The sequence below is a fragment of the Callorhinus ursinus genome, unplaced genomic scaffold (assembly GCF_003265705.2).
Source record: "Callorhinus ursinus isolate GAN/ISIS: 27379988/994484 unplaced genomic scaffold, GSC_fseal_2.0 scaffold24, whole genome shotgun sequence".
Lineage (NCBI taxonomy): Eukaryota > Metazoa > Chordata > Mammalia > Carnivora > Otariidae > Callorhinus > Callorhinus ursinus.
Genome location: NW_027397086.1, coordinates 10,023,791 through 10,045,356, shown reverse-complemented (window position 1 = coordinate 10,045,356; position 21,566 = coordinate 10,023,791). Strand labels below are relative to the sequence as shown.

General features: G+C 39.2%; 1 protein-coding gene across 6 annotated transcripts in view; it reads left to right on the top strand.

Annotated features, from left to right (window-relative positions):
- Nucleotides 1–334: 334 nt before the first annotated feature.
- Nucleotides 335–21,566, top strand: part of CNTRL (centriolin) — an 83,653-nt gene continuing 62,421 nt past the window's right edge. For 5 of the 6 annotated variants that reach the window (XR_003211491.2, XR_003211492.2, XR_003211490.2 and 2 more), the window contains exons 1-6: nt 336–477; nt 8,129–8,370; nt 10,413–10,543; nt 13,780–13,910; nt 15,316–15,457; nt 17,807–17,993. Coding sequence is in view for 2 of the 6 variants with exons in the window: in XM_025888216.2 (XP_025744001.1) it covers nt 8,160–8,370; nt 10,413–10,543; nt 13,780–13,910; nt 15,316–15,457; nt 17,807–17,993 (802 nt within the window). In the remaining 4 variants the exon portion in view is untranslated. Of the gene's footprint in view, nt 478–8,128; nt 8,371–10,412; nt 10,544–13,779; nt 13,911–15,315; nt 15,458–17,806; nt 17,994–21,566 lie in introns of all 6 variants that reach the window. The other variant, XR_012382204.1, reaches the window with a different exon arrangement.

The following is a 21,566-nucleotide window of genomic DNA, read 5'->3' as shown; positions in this document are numbered from 1 at the left end:
TCCGAAAATAGGCCGCGCAAGGAGAAGCTGCTGCCAGTGTCGGAAGGGCGGGCGCTTGGCGGCAGCACCAAGTCTGTCCCCTCAGGTCGGCCGCTGGCCCAGCCCGCCCCCCGCAAGAACGTGTCGGAGCCTCGGCGTGAGGCCGCTGCGGCTTCGCCTCAGGGAAGCGAGATGGGCTAGTCGGCGGCTGCAGCAGGAAACCTCGCCCCCCACAGGCTCCACACCATCAGGAACCCTCGGGTCCCTGAGTAACCGAGGCAGAGGCGGCAAAGGCGGCGGGAAGCCGGGCCCCGCCTCCTCAACGGCCCCGGGAGGGGCGTGGCCGCAGCAGGCCCCGCCCACGCCGCGCGCGCGGCCCCCGGGCAACCGGCACAACACAACAAAATGGCCGCTGCGTCGCTGGACGCCTGAAAGGAAGAAGCTGCGCGTCTCCAGCCCGCCTCGTCCCACGGGCCTGTTCTGCTCGGCTCCCTGGCGGTGAGTGCCAGGCCTGATCGAGGCCGTTCTCGGGCCTTGGGCGGAGCCGTGGGGGCCGGTGGCGAAGGCGCGAAGGCCTGGACCGAGCGTGGGGTGGGCCGGCTGGGGATGGATTCGGGGACGGGGGCGTGTTCCTGGGACTTGGGATTGGATGAGAAGGAGGGGAGGGCCCGGAACGGGCGTGGAGAGGAGGATGAAAGAGGGAGGTTTGGATGATGAGTATTGCAAAGGTTACGGGTGGGGATGGGGGCTGGCGCTTGGGGATAGAGAACCGGAATGTGGGGAGGTGTGGACGTTGGGGGTGCGGCGCCGAGAAGGATGTGGGTCCCGCCACCCAGAGGCGGAGGGAGGGACCGGGGTGTGCCAGGTGTCTGTGGGGAATGAAAGGGCTAAAGAAGGTTTGGGTGTCCTCACGAGTGTCCATGGTATTGGACGGCATACAGTACATGGACAATGATGAAAGTTAGGATATGGGGAAGAAATGTTAAATGGAAGAGCAAATATTTTGTTGTATAATGGTTAAAGGGTGGGTGAATTTTCATGTCGAAACTTGGGTTCAAGTCTTGATTCTGCCACCTTTTAAGCGTTACTTAACCCGCTCTGTGACTTTGGGCATCTTCCTTAATCTTCCTGAGCATGTTTTCTCGTTTGTAAAAATAACTGCTGATTACCTTTGAGTCTACACTATGTGTCAAATTCAGTTCTAAGTCCTTTGCATGTATTAACTAATTCAGAAGTTAAAATAACTTGCATGAGGTAGCCATCTTCAGTTTAAAAGGGATGAAACTGAGGATCAGAGAGGTTAAGTAATTTGCCTAATGTCACACAGTAAGTGGAGAAGCAGGATTTGAACTGGGGCTGTGTAGTCCCAGGATCCAAGCTCTTAATTCTCAGTGAAACACTGCCACTAGTAAATGAGGTTAATAATTCTGACCTTATACATCATCTGTAAGAATTTAAATTTGGTAATGTCTTTAGAGTGCTTAGTACATTCCTCTTTTCATTCATTTAACAAATATTTATTGTACATCAAACAATAGAATCTCTGCTGTATTGTAGCTTAGAAGCAAGCAGTAATCAAGTTGTTGTACAGATGATTAATTCTAATTGTAAGATGTTATTAAAGGAGACTACTTGGTGCAAAGACCGTTTATAATAGGGAGATGTAATCCTTTTGTGCATCTTGAGTGTAGAAACACTACTTTCCCAGTTCTATTTTTAAAGCCTCACAGTTCTTAGTGCCTAAAAGTTACTCAATAAAATCGAATTACTGAATAAATAAATTAATGGGAAGAGATGGGCGGCATGAGGCTTTTAGGATACCTGAGTAGAATGGAGAGAGATATGAGAGGAGAACCCAGGATAGTAATAGGATGAAGACGGACACGGGGGGGTCAGGGTGTTAGAAGGGAAAGGTTAGTAGTCAAGCAATCACATTGGGATGAAGAGGAATGTGTAGAGGTTTGGCTGTTTTGTTGGAGGAGGAGAATACTTTGAAGTCAGAATATTGGAATGGGTTAGGATGTCAGGATATTTGCTGAGATGAGGAGTTTGGGGAATCAGGACGGATATAGAAGTGTTGAGGTAGGATACTGGAAAGAACTACAGATATATGGAGACTAATACCGTGTTAGGGAATTTGGACAGAATTTGTGGGGAAACTTGGCAATGAGAATGGGATGAAGGATAGGAGGCAGAGCTTGACAAGCACAGGATGGGAGGATTGCCTTTGGTGAGGAGTGGGAATCAGCATATTTGAAAGGACTAGAAAAAGTTAAAGCGTAAGGTATTTAAACGTGTCATTTGTATGGGATGAAGTAGAATTGTAGGGAAAGTACTGAGATGTGATGAAAAGGCTACGGGATGGAGAGGGATATGGAGGTCAAGAAATGGGGATGGATATTTGCATATTGGAGTGGACTGGGAAGAGAGAGGGAGGGTTTGGGGATAATGGAGGCTGTCTTATTTGGAGAAGATCAAAGAAGATGGAAAATTAGAAGTGTGAGGAAAGGCTGAATAGAGGCGGAGGTATGGTCTCTAGCAAGCTATGTGTCAGGGCAAGGGAGTGACAAGATGGATGGTGTTTTCTGACCTATCAGAGTCATATGACTCTGATAATACCATCATTCCAGTAACTTTCTCTTGCACTGCAAACCCCCTTCTGGGCCTTCAAAATACGTCTCCAGCTCTGGACTTTTTTGCTTATTTTGTTTTCTCTTTATGCTACCTCTTCATACACTCTAGCCCTACCCCTCAGCTGTCTTCTCTTTTTTATTGCTTGGTCTTTATGTGATTATAAACTACATCTCGGGTCAGACAATATCCCCATCTCTCCCTTAAAATTGTAGTTGACCATTTACTACATCTTGGTGCTGGTCTCCGAAATAATGTTAACCATTCTCAAACACAGCCCAGTTCACTATTATTGAGTTGGTTATTTTATGAGATTGTAATATATATCTGTTGTTTCAGTGACCAAGCCTTACAGGAGCTATGGCAACCTGGGGCCAGCGGGGTGGGGGGGTGGGGTGGGGGATCTGGGAATGCATTGTGCCTTTGGAACTATCACTTAATCTTTGTTACAATTTATAAAAGAAAGGAATTGATCTGGGGCACCTGGGTGGCTCAGTCGTTGAGCATCTGCCTTCAGCTCAGGTCATGGTCCTGGGATTGAACCCCGTGTCGGGCTGCCTGCTAGGTGGGAAGCCTGCTTCTCCCTCTCCCACACCCCCTGCTTGTGTTCCTGCTCTCGCTGTGTCTCTCTCTGTCAAATAAATAAAATCTTAAAAAAAAAAAAAAAAAAGAAAGGAAAGGGAATTGATCTAGATTTCAGAAATCCATTCTAAAATGTTTTTTAAAATCTATAAATGAGTAAAGCAGAGTTTTTCTGATCAAGAGTGGTAATGGAGGACCTCATAATAGTCTAGTGAAGCTTGAAAGGTCTTAATCATTAGGATATTATGAGGAGAATTCATGATGGTTTAGTACTGTAACAATTTAGAGAGAAGACTAAGATGTGGAATACAGAATAATTGCATTGCATAAAAATATAAGATGTGCTTCTTTTTTTAGCCAAGAAACTAAAAAATATATATAAAGCATATCTCTGTAGCATATGGCAACATCCTATCATTCTAATTATATAATTTTCTATCCTGTTACAGGGTAGGGAAAGATATGTAGAATTGAGAGGTGGTCCCTGTCCCTCCCCTCTTTTTATTTTTTTCATCTCTTGCCTTTATGAAAACTACATATAATTCATGAATAAATATATTTAATTTTATTTATTATTTTTATAATTTTATTTTTAAAGCACATGCCTCTTAGCTGTCCTCAAGTTTGAGTATATTATTCTTATTTAGAAAGAGACACCCTTATAGGTCAGTACAGAATCAGTATTACTAAGAGATTTGTTTCCATGGCAGAGTGGTGTGATAGTAGAGATAGAAGTTTTTGCCACACTTGGGAAATTAGGACCAAAAGCATTGTCACTGGCATAAAGAGCAGTTATGTGAATTGGAGGAGGCTTTTCTGATCTATATGGGTAGTTTAACATGAAAAAAATGAAAGAGAAAGTAAAGACACATAGAAGTTTGCAGTTTATTTTTTTATTTTTTTTTTAAAGATTTTATTTATTTGACAGAGAGAGAGAGCACAAGTAGGCAGAGCTATAGGCAGAGGCAGAGGGGGAAGCAGGCTTTCCCACGGAGCAGGGAGCCCGATGTGAGACTCGATCCCAGGACCCTGGGATCACGACCTGAGCCGAAAGCAGACGCTTAACGACTGAGCCACCCAGGCGCCCAGAAGTTTTCAGTTTAAAGTGAACTGGACTGCTGGCACAGGCAGTTGGCCATATTGTAATGTAGAACTGTGAGATAATAATCACTTCTTAAAAAATTTTATTTAATTATGTTAGTCACCATACAGTACATCATTAGTTTTTGATGTGGTGATCCACGCTTCATTGTTTTCATACAACCTGCAGTGCTCCATGCAGTCCGTGCCCTCCTTAATACCCATCACCGGGCTAACCCATCCCCCACCCCCCTCCCCTCTAACACCCTCAGTTTGTTTCTCAGAGTCCATAGTCTCTCATGGTTCATCTCTCCCTCTGATTTCCCCCCCTTCACTTTCCCCTTCCTTCTCCTAATGTCCTCCCTGCTATTCCTTATGTTCCACAAATAAGTGAAACCATATGATAATTGACTTCCTCTGCTTGACTTATTTCACTTAGCATCATCTCCTCCAGTCCCATCCATGCTGATGTAAAAGTTGGGTATTCATCCTTTCTGATGGCTGAGTAATATTCCATTGTATATATGGACCACATCTTCTTTTTCCATTCATCTGTTGAAGGGCATCTCAGCTCTTTCCACAGTTTGGCTATTGCGGACATTGCTGCTATGAACACTGGGGTGCATATGGCCCTTCTTTTCACTACATCTGTGTCTTTGGGGGTAAAGACCTAGTAGTGCCATTGCTGGGTCATAGGGTAGCCCTATTTTTAATTTTTTGAGGCACCTCCACACTGTTTTCCAAAGTGGCTCTCCCAACTTGCATTCCCACCAGCAGTGTAAGAGGGTTCCCCTTTCTCCACAGCCTCTCCAACATTTGTTGTTTCTTGCCTTGTCCATTTTTGCCATTCTAACTGGTGTAAGGTGGTATCTCAATAATCACTTTTTAAAAACAAATGTAGCAGGTCTTTGTTCTCTTCAAACTAGTCACCTTAAGAAGATAGATCACGAGTTCAGTGATGTTATTATATTAAATTTTCTCGTTTTCCTTCAGGAATTGTCTTATAGTATATGCTATTCTGTTGATCAAGGTCATTTAGTGTCATTTATTCTGGTCTCTTTGTGTGAGGCACCATGCTAGGCTCTAGAGAGCAAATCAAACATGATCTGGACTCCAGAAAACTCAGTCAGCAATATGACACAGTAATGAAGACATGGGCTTTGAAATCAGATCAGGATTCAAGCCTTGGATTAACCAATTAGTTATGGGACTTTAAACAGATTACTTGACCTTTTAATCTTTAAAGGGGGAGATGATAACACCTATTTGTGGAATTGTTATATTTGATCCTTCTAATGTAATGATACAGGTAAGAGCTTATCACAATATTTGACAGATGGTAAAGTTAATGTTCAACCTGGGAAAATACTAGCTGAAGTGATGGGTCTGATTTTCTGGTGAGATGTATAAATAATTCTGAAAGCAGGACCCAAAGAGGAATTCCAGACATGTTTTGGGTAAGATCAGCATTCCTAGATTGACTGTATTCATCATGGAAAGATATTACATCTCTTATTTGTTGGTTAATTGATTGACTATATTAATGGCGCCTCTCTTTTCCATGTATTAAATATGTTCCAACCATTTAACAAATAAGTTTCTTCATAATCCCAGCCTGTATAATAATACCTATATACTTGTGAAGGTGTTCACACATCAAACCATTATAATATCTTGTTCTAGTACCAATTTGTATAGCATTGACATTGGAGCTGCCCAAAATCTTTGCATTGAAAACTCTTCTAAAAATTAAAGATTTTATTTACTTGAGAGAGAGTGAGCAAGAGGGAGAGCACGACCCAGGGTAAGAGGCAGAGGGAAGGGGAGAAGCAGACTCCCCCGCTGAGCAGGGAGCCCAGTGCGGGATTCAGTCCCAGGATCCTGGGATCATGACCTGAGCCGAAGGTAGACACTCAACTAACTGAGCCATCCAGGTGCCCCAACTTTTCTAAAAATTAATTTGTGTTTTGTCTTCACATTTTAAGAAGGGAGAATAGGGGAGATTATGGATACTGAGCAAAAATAGGATCCATTGCCTTGCTGAAGGCCTATCCATTTTATAAGATTTTTTTCTATCTGAAAGTTTGTCAAACTTATGATTTTTGCAATAGTTGTACTTATAAAAGTAATTGTATATTATGAAAATCTTTTTTGTATAAGCCTAACCTTGCACATTAGGACTCTTGGTGTAGAGGACTAACATTGCACAAGAAGATATCCTTTTGTTGTGGTACTAAATAAATGCATTTTATCAGTTCTTCATGAGTAATTCATGAGATAAAATTAATTACCTGCTTTCTGCTAAGTTCTGCCCTAGGCCTGGAATAAATCAGTGAACAATATCCCTACTTTCATGGAACTTACATTCTACTAGAATCGTTATGTGATTTGACTTACAAATTAGTTTGAGAGGAGAACTGATTCTCATCATTACTATAGCTAGCATTGTGTCTGACCTAGTCATTTACCATTCTGGGCTTTAATTTTCTTTTCTGAAAAGTAAAGGGATTTGACTAAGATCCCTTTCATCAATAAGTGCTTTCATTCCTTCTGGAACACCTAAACTTCAACAAAATTGATTTTGTGGACAAGCAATAGTAGACATGCAAGTTTGAAGCAATCAGATGTTTTTCAAATAGCATTAGACAAATCTGAATGCATACCAGAAGCATAATGTTTAACGAAGAAGGCAGATATAAAAACTGTTCTATGATTTCATTTACATATAGTTCAAAAATAGTTTATCGAGTGCCTGCCTGGCTCAGTTGGAAGAGCATGCGACTCTTGATCTCAGGGTTGTGAGTTCGAGCCCCATGTTGGATGTAGAAATACTTAAAAATAAAAATCTTAAATAGTTAAAAAAAATCTCTGGTATTGGAAATCAGTGTAATGATTACCCATGTATGTGGGCTAATGACTGGAAAGGGTGTATAAGGTGGCTTCTTGGGGGGGGGTCTGGTAATATTCCATTTCTTGATCTGGATGTTGGTTGTATTCACCGTATAAAAATTCATGGAGCTGTACACTTATGATTCATGTGTTATTCTATATGGGAGGAATGGGGGAAGTGATAAATTCAGTTTGGACATATTGAGTTTAGGATGGCAATGAAATATCAAGTAGACAGTTGGAAACAGGAGTCTGGAACTCAGAGAGAGGTTGGATTGAAGATATAAACATCAATATACAGGTGACACTGGGAGCCATGGGTGTGCATTAGGTTGTCTAAAGTAAGATTGGAGAGAGAATAGAAGAGACTTGAGGAGCTCTGACATTTGAAGATTGAATAGAGGACTGTGAACCAACAAAGGAAGCCAAGGAGTAGCCACAAAGGCAGGAGGATACCAGGAGAATGTGGTGTCCCAGAAGTGAAAGAAGAAACTTTATCAGGAAGGAGAGAGTAGTTGTCAGTATTAAATACTGCTGGTTACCAGACATTTCCAGCTTCCTACATTCTAGGACCCTTTGTGGGTATGAGGGGTATTGTGACTATTTTGGTCCAACAGAGAAGAGAAATGACAGATAAGACTTCTGGTTGGAGCATGTGTCAATACAAGAGCCTCTGGAGGTCTCTTTTCCCTCTGGCAAGGTGATCAGCAGTGTTTGAAGCAGTGTCTGCTCCCATCTGCTTGGAGTAGTATGGGTCCTAGCATCTATAGCCTCTGAGTCATCCTCAGAACTCTAGAAATAAGGGCGCTTAGCTGGCTCAGTTGGTAGAATGTGTGACTCTTGATCTTGAGGTAATGAGTTCAAGCCCCACTTTGGGTGCAGAACTTAAAAAAATTCTAAAAGTAGATTAATAGTTTTGAGAGGTCTAAAAAATTAACCTTGTTAAATATGCTGAAAACTCTTACAGGTTTTGATGGACACCCGGCTTTATTCTTGCCATGAAGAAAAGTTCTCAACAAAAATTTTCCAGTGCAAAGATGCCCCCATCACCTCACTCTCCTAGTCTACCATCCCTTGTGTCCAGTATGAGATCTAGGTCACTTTCACCTCTAAGTGGATCTGAGACTCTTCGTTTTGGAGGACAATGGAATGAGCAAGTTGAGATTACAGATGGAAACATGGTGCTTTTGGACTACCAAGACCATAAAGGTAATGCTTTTTAATCTAAGAATTTGAGCACATACTCTAGAGTAGAGATGGAAAATTACCAAACTTACACTTTTTGTCCAGGAGAAATATATATCTTTGTACTAACATGACCTATTGTTTATACCAACAGAAAGTATGTAAGGACAGTGGAGGATGAAAGCTTCTGGGTGAGGGTGAAGCCGCCTGAAAGGGCTTGGAGAAGGGAGTTTCCAGAAAGAGGAAGCTTTATTTCCTGTGGTGGAAGAGTACCTTAAAGCTCATATGCCAAATTTACCATCGTCCTTGGCTAGAGGAAAAGCCTATCTGTTCACTTCAGAGTGGAGTGCCTTAATTCAGTACAAAAATGTAATCTACCCTTGGGCTAGTCCAGTCTGCTTATTGGCAAACTGCTTATTGTGTCCCCCTAAGGGACGTGTATATGTTCCTCCAAGGTTTTGTTTTTATTTTTTTTCTTAAAAGCAGTCTGTTCATGTGGAAATCTGTTTTCAGAAATACATTCTTTTTTTCCAAGAGACGATTTAATGTAACTGAATGTGAATGAAAACTATGTGATTTCTTTGCTAAGTCATGAAATCAAAGCTACCTATCTGCTCAGTTTTGATTACTAAACCTTATCAGCGGTTGAGTTTAGACTACGCTCTTGCTGTCAGTTGTACACTGTTGACTCTAATTTGATTAATATTTTAGAGTATTAGTCATTTTCTTTCCTAGAATAGCCCAAATTAAAGGAAAAAATCATTTTATTTTGAACCAAAATAAATGTAATATTAACTTATTGTAAATAATCATAGGGACACTTTGTCGTACAGCCTGGATCTGAACCCAGGATTAATTTTTTCTGACTCCTAAAGAAAGAATTTTCTTTTTACAGCTGCCTTTGTAAAATGTAAGATGGCTTTACCTTTCCTAACCTTAGGACAGGGTGTGCTGTCCATCAAGTTAGAACTTTGTAAAATATGTTGTGTTATTCTCTGTTTAAAAGAGCAACAAATTTGAGTTTCTTGCCATTAAAAAAAAAGGATTTTTAAGAATTCCAGTGTTTCTGAAGTTTAGATTGGAATTAAAAAAAAAAAAAACAAACAACCAGATTAGTGACAGCTTATTTAAAACAAAACAAAACAAAAAACTAGGTAATTTAGCACTGTAATAAATGGATAACCATAAAAAAAAAAAACAAAAAAACTAGGGGGCGCCTGGGTGGCTTAGTCGGTTGTCTCCCACTCTTGATTTTTGGCTCAGGTCATGATCTCAGGGCTATGAGATCTAGCCCTGCTTTGGGCTCTGCTCTAGGTGTGGAGCCTGCTTAAGATTCTCTCTCTCCCTTTCCTTCTGCACGCTCTTTCCCCTTCCCTCTCTCTCTGTTTCTCTCTCTCTCCTTCTCTAAGGAAAAAAAAGTAATATAAAAAACATTGCTAAAATTTCAATGATGGATGTGATTAAAAGTATTAAGTTTTGGGTTCTTTTGCCTGGGCTCAAGTCCTGGATTTCCACATCATTAGCCACAAGATCTTGAGCAAACTATTATCATTTTTTTTTTAAGATTTTATGTATTTATTTGACAGAGAGAGAGCAAGAGAGGGAACACAAGCAGGGGGAGTGGGAGAAGGAGAAGCAGGCTTCCCGCGGAGCAGGGAGCCCGACGCGGGGCTCGATCCCAGTACCCTGGGATCATGACCTGAGCCGAAGGCAGATGCTTAATCGACTGAGCCACCCAGGCGCCCCTATAATTTTTTTAAATAAATGGGAATAGTAATTTCTATTTTAAATGTTGTACAAATTAAATTTTAAGTGTAAAGCATATAGCACAAGCTTGGCACAGAGCTAATATTTATAAAGTATAACTTACATTACTATATATGTATGCAATTATTATAATGCTATATAAAGTAAAATATTATTAAAACATTGCAATTGGAACTAACCAGCTGTTTTTGTATTTGCATGGCTTAAAAAATTTTTTTTTGTTATATAACATCAAAATAATTTGCTTTTCAGAGATGTCCTCTTCTACTGATGACGATGATCTGTTTTTGTAATTTCAGAAGCTGATGCACATGCAGGAATCCGATATATTACAGAGGCCCTTGTTAAAAAACTTACTAAACAGGACAATTTGGCCTTTGTAAAGTCGCTGAACCTTTCACTTGCTAAAGATGGTGGCAAGAAATTTAGGGTAGGTTACCAGCATTGTTTTTTAATTTTTCTGTGTTTTAAAACTGAAAATTAAAAGATTATATTAGATTTACAGTAACATCTCATCCTAATGTCACCTAATTTGTAGCAGACCTTGTATTGTTTCCAGTGAAAGTTCTATATCGGAAGCATGACATCTTCACATTCATAAGCTCCTATTATTTTATACATTATTGGATTCTTTCTAGAGATGGGGTTGGCAAACCATAGCTTGTATGCCAAATCGGGCCTGCTGCCTATTTTTGTAAATAAAATTTTATTGGAACACAGCCATACTCATCTGTATACATATTGTCTGTGGCTGTTTTTGCAGTATAGTAGCAGGAGTAAATAGTTGTCACAGAGACTATATGGCCCATAATGTGGCTTTTTCGAGAAAAAGTTTGCTGATCCCTGCTCTGGAGTGTTTATTACTTTCGTACACTATACAACATGAACACATTGTAAAAGACAACTTAAACTTTTTAATTGGAAAAAATATAAACTTAAAAGCCTAATACATTAGTCACAAAAATTAATTCCAGAAGGTTGAAGATTTAATGAAACCGGAACAAAACCCATAAAAATGCTATAGAATTATTAGGAAAGAATATAGGGGAGTATATTTTAGAATCTTAGAGTTGGGAAAGCCCTTTAGGCAAGCACTAACCCTAATGCCACAAAGAAAAATATTGACAGACTTAGTGTACATAAAGTTTAGTGTTTAATGAAAGATATCTTTAAAAGTTAAGCTGTCAGGGAGTGTTTTCAACATATATAACAATACCCATATAATATAAAGAGCTTCCACAATTCAGTAAGAGACAACTCAATGGAAAATGTGCAAAGGATATGAACAAGGCATTCACAAAAGTATTATAAATGGCTAATCATAACATGAAAATATGTTCAACTTTATTAAAAAATATGAAAACAGTAGTTTGATACCATTTTCATTCTTGTATGTCTAATGGACAAGAATTAAAAGGATTATTTCAGTGTTCAGAAAGGTGTGGGAAATGGGTATTATCATATTTCTTAGTGGGACATATACATTGCTCCTGCATTTTAGAAAGACAGTTTGATAGCATTTATCCAAATTTCAAGTGTACTTATTTGATCCAGCAATTGAGTTTATACTTCCTGAATTTATACTTACCAACCCAGCAGTTCTACTCCTTGATGTCTGTTCTACTGATATTACATGCACATGTATCCAGAAGTATCTATATAGTCATGTTTATTAAGCATTATTTAAAATAGAAAAATTGGAAATAACCAAATTTCTATCAATAGGGAATCAGTTAAATAAATTATGGTCCTGTAGACCATGACATACTATCAAGTTTCTTAAAAAAATAAGTTAGAGCTCTGTGTATTAATGTGGGACAATGTCCACAGTGCATTTAATGAAAAAAAAATTCTAAAACATTTTGTATAGTAAGGTCTAAAAATTCTGTTTTTCTATTTGCGTATATATGGATGTAAATGAATAGAAAGATATAGATGTTTATATGTTAGTCTCTTAACAATGGTTACCTTTGATCAGTGGGATTTTTTTTACAGGGGCCTGGGGACTTGATGAAGAGAGCTTCTTATGTTTCATTTGAAATTTTTATTAGAATATATTTATGTCTTGTGTACTTAAAAAGGAAAAAGGAGACATTCTGGAGTTTACAAGTTGCAAAAATGAAATCAAAGTACTAAATATTTACTGTATGGTTATGATATGCCAGGCATTATGTTAGGCTGTGGGAAAAGGTACACAGGTAAATAAGTTTAGTTTCTGATCTCTGGGAACTTAGAGCTTCCTAGAATGCTTGGGATTAAGAGGAGAAATAGTGAAGGGGAATCAGAGAGAGAGAAAGCACACACAGGAGAGGCATAGCCAATGAAGAAGTCTAAAGGGACTATTAGAACAGAAGATCTAAGTGTATGATGAATGGAGGCCAAAGGAGGGAGAACTTCCAGCAGGAATGGATGGTATAAAATGTCACAGAATCATTAAATAGGATGAAAACTTAGAAGTCATTTGGATTTGGCAGTTAAAAAGCCCTTCTATTTCTCAAACCAACTGGGCCTTTGTATTTGTCTACTCTGCCTGTTATTCTCTGCCCTGAGATGTTCACACAGCTGGTTTCTTGTTATTAAGGTCTCAGTTCAGTGTCCTTCCTCTGTGAGGCCTTCCCTTACCACCCAGTTGCCCTTAGCTACCTTCTCCGTGACTCTCATTCTTTCTGCCAACAAATATTTATTCAGTGCCCACTCTGTGCCAGGCATTTATGCTTACGCAGTGAACACAGCAGACAAATCTGTCCCGTTGGTGCCTTGTAGGCTGTCACATCATGTTATCTTTATTTTCTTGTTAGTACACTTCAGTGTCTGAAAATGTTATTTATTGGCTTTCTCTGTGAATGAAAGCAAGAATCTTGGTTTCCTTATTCACCAATGTATTTCTAGTATCTAGAACAGCCCCTGGCACATAATCCATGTTTGATAAATATTTGTGGAGTGGATGGATGGATGAATGGCAATCTTGGAGAGAACTATTTGAATACATAGTAAAAGCAGAAGATATTTTGCCCTACCAGTAGAATAAATGGAAGGCAGAATGAGCAAATGTACACAACTCCTGTGAGAACGTGGTCACCAATAAAGGAGCTAAAATGATAACTTGATAGGAAAACAAATTTATTGTGCGGTAATTTGTTTTGTAAGAAAGAGGTTGAGCCTGTCGAACAAAGGCTCCTGTAGCAGGGGAGTTGTCTAGTTCACTGGTATCCATTGCCCGGTGTGCATCTGGTATGTAGTAAGTACATAATGGGTATCTATTGAATAGTGAAGGGGAAGATGCAGGAGTGAAAGAGACTAAAGATGCAAGACCGTGGCGGGAGGAGGTAGATGAAGTTATGCAAGAGCATAAGTACCTAGCTGAACTTCGAAGAAGGAGAGGAAGGAGGGGCATGGAAAAGTTGAAGTGGAGGAAAAGGTGAGGTGGAATTCTTGTTGGATAGTCTTGATTTCCTTGATACATAGGACGTGTTGTCCACTGAGGGGCGAAGAGAGCTGCTATTTCTGGTTGAAGGAAGCTGTACCAAGGGATTGTCCAGGAGAGCAGAAAGGGTTTATTATTCTCTGGTGACTGATCAAAACAGCCCCTGATGCACATACATACATGTTGTACTTTATGTCAAGGCATCTGTCATATAAAGTATTTACTCATTTATTTCCAATTAGTATATCGAAAATTTGGAAAAATGTGTTAAACTTGAAGTACTGAATCTCAGCTATAATCTAATAGGGAAGATTGAGAAATTGGACAAGCTGTCAAAATTACGTGAACTCAACTTATCATATAACAAAATCTGGTAAGTAAATACTTCTTTAAGTAGCACTGCAGGGTTGTCTTTGCTAAAGAGGTAGATTAATTTTGCCCACATCACTGAATTGAGAGTCCTTGGAAACAGCAGGTGCTTGGATCCTCATTCATTGCTAGTCTAACCCTTCACATATGATAACTGGTTTCTCGTTTTGGCATTACTAAAGTACAGAATAATATCTTTCTAGCATTATCACAGGAGATACATGAATACCAAATTTTATTTTAATTCCATTTTTGACAGGAAGTTTTCACAGATAGTCTTTGATCCACTGCCTTATTACATTAAGAAAGTTGACACAAAGCAGTGTGTTTTAACCCTGTCATTTTGATCTTAACGATATTTCAATGTATTTTGATCCTATGTGTTTATCCTGATGTTCTTTGTTCATTGCTATAATACATTCAGTCATGCTTCCACTTCATTATATATATTACTGTGAGAAATAAACATAATAAAACTGACAGTGGCAAAAACCACACATAGAAAACTTGTTATAAACAAAATGATGCAAATATCAAATCTTGAAAATCCTTATATCTGTATACTTCCCTCCACTTTAGACTTGGAAAATATAGTGGCCAACAAAACAAAACCACTAACAGTGGCAGAAGCTCTAATATGGCAAAAAATGATAGGGGAAAAAAATTGAATCAAATCCCTAATATAAAGTTTGTATAAAAAATAATTGATCCTGATAAAAATAATTTTAATAAAATAAACATGAAAATAAAGAAGCTTGGAAATATTTGCCCATAGAAAATTTACCAAGGAATTAAAATGACAATTAAATTGTAATCAATTAAATTGACAAATTGGGAAAATATTTCATCAATGAAAATTCATCAAAATGAATGATAAATGTTTTATTGTTCTAAATATTCTGATTAAAATATTTATGTTCATAAATATAGTGTCCATAAACACAGAGAGTCTATCAGTTCAAAATGGCAGCCATATCCTGCTGTCATAGCTAATCTTTTGGTGATGACTTAGGGTAATAATTAAGAATATCTCTTGTGCAGGACTGTATGGAACATAGGAATGTGTGCTGTTGAGTTTTTCAGCTCTCCCGTGGCTGTCCACTAGTACTGCTCCCAGTGGGTAGTGATAATACCATGGATAGACTCTCCTTTTCTGTGTTGTGGGATCCTAAAGTCTGATAGTAGGATAGGTAGGATTCCTGGACCCAGTAACGAAGAGTTGGCCGCTTAGCTGTTCTGGTCAATTTCTTTTTAGCCACTTTTGTTTGGTTCTCGTTTATAAAAGTGTTAACAAATTATAATTATGGAAAGTAACCCCACATAAAACCAAGGTTGTTTATTCTTAAACATACATTGGAGGAACTCTATCATTGTATTTACTAAATTTGATTTTGTCCTTTGCTTTCCAGCAAAATTGAAGGCATAGAAAATATGTATAATCTGCAAAAGCTAAACCTTGCAGGAAATGAAATTGAACATATCCCAGTATGGTTAGGGAAGAAGTTAAAATCTTTGCGAGTCCTCAATCTGAAAGGCAACAAGATATCATCGGTAAGTTATTCAAAGTAGTAAAAAAATTTTTTTCAAATTTTTAGACTTGTTGAAAAAAATATTAAATCTAAGTTTTTAAAAAGTGAGATTTCTTGGGGGGTCTGGGTGGCTCAGTCGGTTAAGCGTCTGTCTTCGGCTCAAGTCATGATCCCAGGGTCCTGGGATTGAGCCCCGCATCAGGCTCTCAGCTCAGCGGGGAGCCTGCTTCTCCCTCTCCCTCTACTGCTCCCCCTGCTTGTTCTCTCTCTCTCTCTCTCTCTCTCTCTGTCAAATAAATCAATAAAATCTTAAAAAAAGAGAAATGAGATTTCTTCGTTTAAGGTTCTTGGTCCTTTGACCAGAGATCAAATTTAGGCATAACCTAGGACTCTCTAGGGTATTTAAATATCGGCATTTCTGGTTTTGCATGGTTCCATGGTAACTGAGAGTTGACCTCTTAGGATTTTTGCATCTGTCATTTCATTTGAGCCTTAGAAAACTTTTCTTGAGGAGGCAGTAAAGGGATTATTTTTTGAATACTATCAGGTAGTGTATTGTCTTTTTCCCATTTTCAGGTTAAGTCTCTTACTCACAGTCACGCAGCTTGTGCCAGAATCCAGGTCACTGAATGCCAGGAACTGAGTTCTTTCTTTTGTTTTGTTTTTTTCACACTTATGAATTAAGCTTGATTATAGTGTCAGGTGTTATAGGAGGTTAATCACTAGCTCTTATAGTAGAGCAACTTCGTTGGCTTCACATAATCTGATACTTCATGGCTTCATGGCTCCCATAATCTGATAGTCGTGTATGCTTTCCTTTGGAGTATAATTTATGATTTTTTTCTAACATTTATACAATTAGGTGTTTAAAAAGTATTTGTTAAGGGATGCCTGGGTGGCTCAGTCAGTTAAGTGTCTGCCTTTGGCTCAGGTCCTGATCCCAGGGTCCTGGGATCGAGTCCCGTGTCAGGCTCCCTGCTCAGCAGAGAGCCTGCTTCTCCCTCTGCCTGCTACTCCCCCGTTTGTGTTCTCTCGCTCTGACAAATAAATAAATAAAATCTTTAAAAAAAATAAGTATTTGTTAAGTAAAAACATTGATTTACTTAAATCTACATTAAAATTGGAACAACCATGCTCAAAGAACATCAGTCATAGAATAGACAATAAAAGATGTGCTTCCTAATATGGGTCCAGACCTGCCTTCTGTGACCTTGGAGAATCCCTATATCTCGCTAAAACTCATTGTTTAAATTGGAGAAAACAAACCCTACCATGCCTTCTTTACAGGGGTGTTATTGGGCTCAGATAATATGATAGATATGAAAATGTTTTAAAAACTTTAAAACACTAAATAACTCCTTAAACCTTCACCAGTGGAAGCCAAGAATGATAAACAACATTTGTTTAATTACTGTGCAGTTCACAATGTCCATGCTTTCTTATTTCATCTTTCTAAAGGTCTGGTAAGGTGACTCTGTACCATTTCACTGCAACAGCCCAAAAGCCTCAGAGCCCAAACCCTATACCATGTTGCACAGCATCACCTTGGAGCTCTTGGGGCTTATGCTATGATGGAAAGAGGTAGCCATGAATCTAAAATTTGCTATAAATATTCCTCCAATTAGTCGATTGTTAGATAGTACTCAGTGTCAACTGATGTTAACAGGAAAATTATTCAATAAATATTTATTATCATTTCTAATTTTTTATGACTTTCTCATCCCAGTTTATATTTGACATTGTCATCAGTAAGAGTGATACACATTCACTTGTGAGAGGAGATTTATTTATACTAGGTATTAGGAGTAGCATTTCTCAACCTTTTAAAATCTCTCTTTGGATAAACATAAAAGTCTTTAAGAATGTGAGTATCTCTCTGTATCCTTGCTTATTTCTTTTAACTGTCAATTATAACTGTTATCTAAAGATTTACCAAAATCTTTTTTATAGCCATTTATATTTGTGATGTGTTCAATCAGTATAATGAAAAAATAGTTTAAAGTTACACAGATGAATTCAAATCCTGTTTTGTTCATTTGTAAGCTCTGAGCTTTGGGCAAGTTATTTAATTTCTTCGAACTTCAGTTTCTTCATCTACAAAATTAAGATGTTGTTTCTATCATAGGTTGTTGTGAGGAGTCGTAAATGAAATGGCATATGGAAAATGCCTAATACTGCCCTGATACACTATAGATACTCAGATACTCACTGTCTGTTCCTCCCCTCACACCACTGATTTTGGATAATGGGTTCCATGAAGAGGTTCCTTGCCATATTGATAGCAATTTTCTTTATTTATTACTTTCTTTAGGTATGTTTTTGTTATTTTAAAACTAAATTATAGAGATACTAATGTTATATATCATTTCAGCTCCAAGATGTAAGCAAGTTGAAACCACTTCAAGATTTGACTTCTCTGATCCTACTTGAAAATCCAATTGTGACCCTTCCTCATTACATCCAGTTTACCATTTTTCATCTTCGCTCATTGGAAAGTTTGGAAGGTCAGCCAGTATCTACCCAGGACAGACAAGAAGCTTTTGAGAGATTCAGCTTAGGTAAGGTGACATTTAAAAAAAAACTAAATTTGGGTGGGGGAGGAATTTATTTTCAGAAGTTATCCAGAAAAATATATTGAAGTATGAGCTTTATAATGCTATTAAAATTTTTTTTGAAAAATACCCCCATAAACCAATTAACATCAGTGTCATTATACAACAATTATACATTAATGTCATTAAGAATCAACAAGTATTTATTGAGCATGTACTGTGAACCAGGCACTGGATCTGGCACTAAGGATACAATGGTGAACAAGACATATGGTACTGGACTTCATGCAGCTTGTATTTTAGTGGAAAAGAAAGACAAAAAGCAAGCAAACCCAGATAAAGTAACAGAGGAGAGAACCCCCTTTTGGCAAATGTGGTGTAAAGGAATGGCTCTCTGAGAAGTGACATATAAGCTGATGGCATAGGCAGGAGAGGATTAGCCATGTGAAGAAAGATGTTCAGAGAGAGGAACAGCTTGTACTTTCAGGCTGGAAAGCCGCTGGTAAATTAAAGAACTAAAGGTTCAGTATGACTGGAGGATAGCTCAAGAAAAAGTTGGGAGAGCTGGGGGAGGGGCGAGATGACACAGGGCCTTGGGGTTTGGATTTTATTTCAGGTGCAGTAAGAAGCATATGAGAAGTTTTAGGCAGCAGTGGGACATGATCCACTTTATATTAAGAAGATTATTTTTAGAGTACACTTATCCTGATGAACACTGAGTAATGCATAGAATTCAATCACTGTATTGAATTGTATCCCTGAAACTAATATAACACTGTATGTTAAGTATACTGGAATTAAATTTTTTTTAAAAGAGGGGCGCCTGGGTGGTTCAGTTTGTTAAGCGACTGCCTTTGGCTCAGGTCATGATCCTGGAGTCCCAGGATCGAGTCCTGCACTGGGCTCCCTGCTCAGCAGGGAGTCTGCTTCTCCCTCTGATCTTCCCCCATCTCCTGCTCTCTCTCCCATTCTCTCTCTCAAATAAATAAATAAATATTTTAAAAAAATTTTTTAAAGATTATTTTTAATGCAGGATGGAGAATGATTTGGAGCAGGGCAAATGGAGATAAAGGGACATGTCCAGAGGCTGTTGTGGTAATCCAGGCTAGAAGTGTTGGTGGCCTGTATTTAGGTGGTGCATGTGGAATAGATCAGTTTGGGAGGTAGAATCAGCAATACTTTCTAATGAATGGGGTAATTCCCAGGCTTCTGGCTTGAGTAAGTGGTTGGATTGGTGATATAATGTATACACAAGGGAGACTTTAGAATACTGAGTTTGAATGTCTGTGAGATAACCAAGAAGAGGGTTAGAAATGTGAATCTGGAGTTCAAAGAGATATAAATGTGGGGGTTGTCAGCATAACAATTATGCTTAATCCCACTGGAATTGATTGACTCACTCAGGCAGGGGTCGAGAGGAGCAAGGTGAGCCATCTAAGGAGACCGAGAAAGAGAGGCCATGTAAGGGGAAACCCAGGAAATAGTGGGTTGCAAAAGCCCCAAGAAGATTTCACGAGAGGAAGTGGTCAGCTAGGTTGAATGTTGCAGACATAAAGAAAAAGTAAGATGAGCACAGAGAAGTGCTTTAGACTGACTGTACATGATGGTCTTGACCGGCATGGTTAAGGAGTGGTTGGAACAAATGCTAGATTATAGATCCAGAGCGAATGGAAGGGACACATTTGGGTGAAGGTTTGAAATTTCCTCCCACAATTTCTCTCTCCTAGTATCTAATAAAGGGATTTTTAAAAAGAGTAGAGTTTAAGTTAAAAAATTCACCAGTAGCTTCCAGACCAGGAAATGGACAAAAGCAAATGCAGTAAACCTCAAAGCTAGTAACTGAAGAAAGGAAGAGTGTATTTGAGGGTGGAGTGGAGAGACCATCATGGTTCAATTCTTATGGTCCTTGAAAAGACAAGATGAGATCAGAGAAAAAGAGGAAAGATTGTCTCTTGATATGAGGGATACTTTATCAGAAGGGAGCAAAGGTGTGTGCAGGTGTGGGTAGTTTTGTGGCTTTGTGGTGGGAAAATGAGGAAGTTCCCTTGGGTGGTGTCTCTTTTCTCAGTGAAATAGGAGATCATCAGCTGAGAAAGAAAATGGAAGGAGTATGGGAGGTTTGAAGAGAAAGAGGAAGGTATGAATTAACTATTTTAGAGCATTAGGAAATGAGTCTGTAGGTTCAGCCATTTGAAATTGATGTTAGTCCATTTTGGCTTACAAAAACAGCAGTTTCATATGGTTTGATACAATCCTTGAGAAATAGGGTAAATTTTTATTAGTTTGGATCCCCTAACTCAGTATTTGTTACCCTGAATTTATGTTTTGGAATCTTTAAAAATATAAATAGTGCATAGGAAAGTCCTCATACAAATACACTTTTGGGGGAAATGTTTAAATCACCTAGGCTTATGGGCACCTGGTGGCTCAGTTGGTTAAGCGACTGCCTTCGGCTCAGGTCATGATCCCGGAGTCCCGGGATTGAGTCCCACATCGGGCTCCCTGCTCAGCGGGGAGTCTGCTTCTCCCTCTGACCCTCCCCCCTCTCATGCTCTCTCTCTCTCAAATAAATAAATAAATAAAATCTTTAAAAAAAATAAATTAGCTAGGCTTATTTATGACTCTGAGTATTAACTTGGAGCCTTTAAGGCCCTTGGGATCCAGTGGTGAGCCAGACAGATGCAGTTTCTGCTTTTACAAAGCTTTAGTGGGAAAGGCAGATGCATAGACATTTGATCACATTTTATAACTCGTGCAATGAAGGACACAGCAGAGGTACAGGGTGACCTGAGAGCATCCCTGGGAAGCATCTCACCTGGGGAGAGGATAGAGTCCGGGCAGGCTTCTCAAAATATTTTTCAAACCTAAGATGTGGAGGGTACAAAATAGGCCAGTAGGAGATAGAGGAAGAAAGTTCCAGACAGAGGTGTGAATAAAAGCCTGTAGGATGGGGTACCTGGGTGGCTCAGATGGTTAAGCATCTGACTCTTGGCTTTGGCTCAGGTAGTGATCTCAGGATTGTGAGACCGAGCCCCATGTGTGGCTCTGTGCTCAACAGGGAGTCTGCTAATCCTTCTCCCTACCCCTCTGCCCTTCCCCCCCCCCAAACAAATAAAATCTTAAAAAAAAAAAAAAGCTTGCAGGTAAGAAGAGGCATCACATATCTCAAGAAATGGAGTCACTTCAGAAAGGCTGCAGTGGGTGTACTTGAAAATAAGGCTGGAGAGGGAGTTTGGGACCAAATCATGAAGATCTGTGTGAGTTCTTCATATAAGTTTTGGATGCTATCCTATCCATAGTAGGAAGCCTTTGAAGGATTTTTAAGATCACAGAGTATTTTACAAACCTACTTGCAGCATCCTTGAAAGTGTAGTTATTAATATCAGATAAAATAGTACATTTTTTTTAGAGATTTTATTTATTTGAGAGAGAGAGAGAGAATGAGAGAGAGAGAGCACATGAGAGGGGGGAGGGTCAGAGGGAGAAGCAGACTCCCTGCTAAGCAGGGAGCCCGATGCGGGACTCGATCCAGGGACTCCAGGACCATGACCTGAGCCAAAGGCAGTCGCTTAACCAACT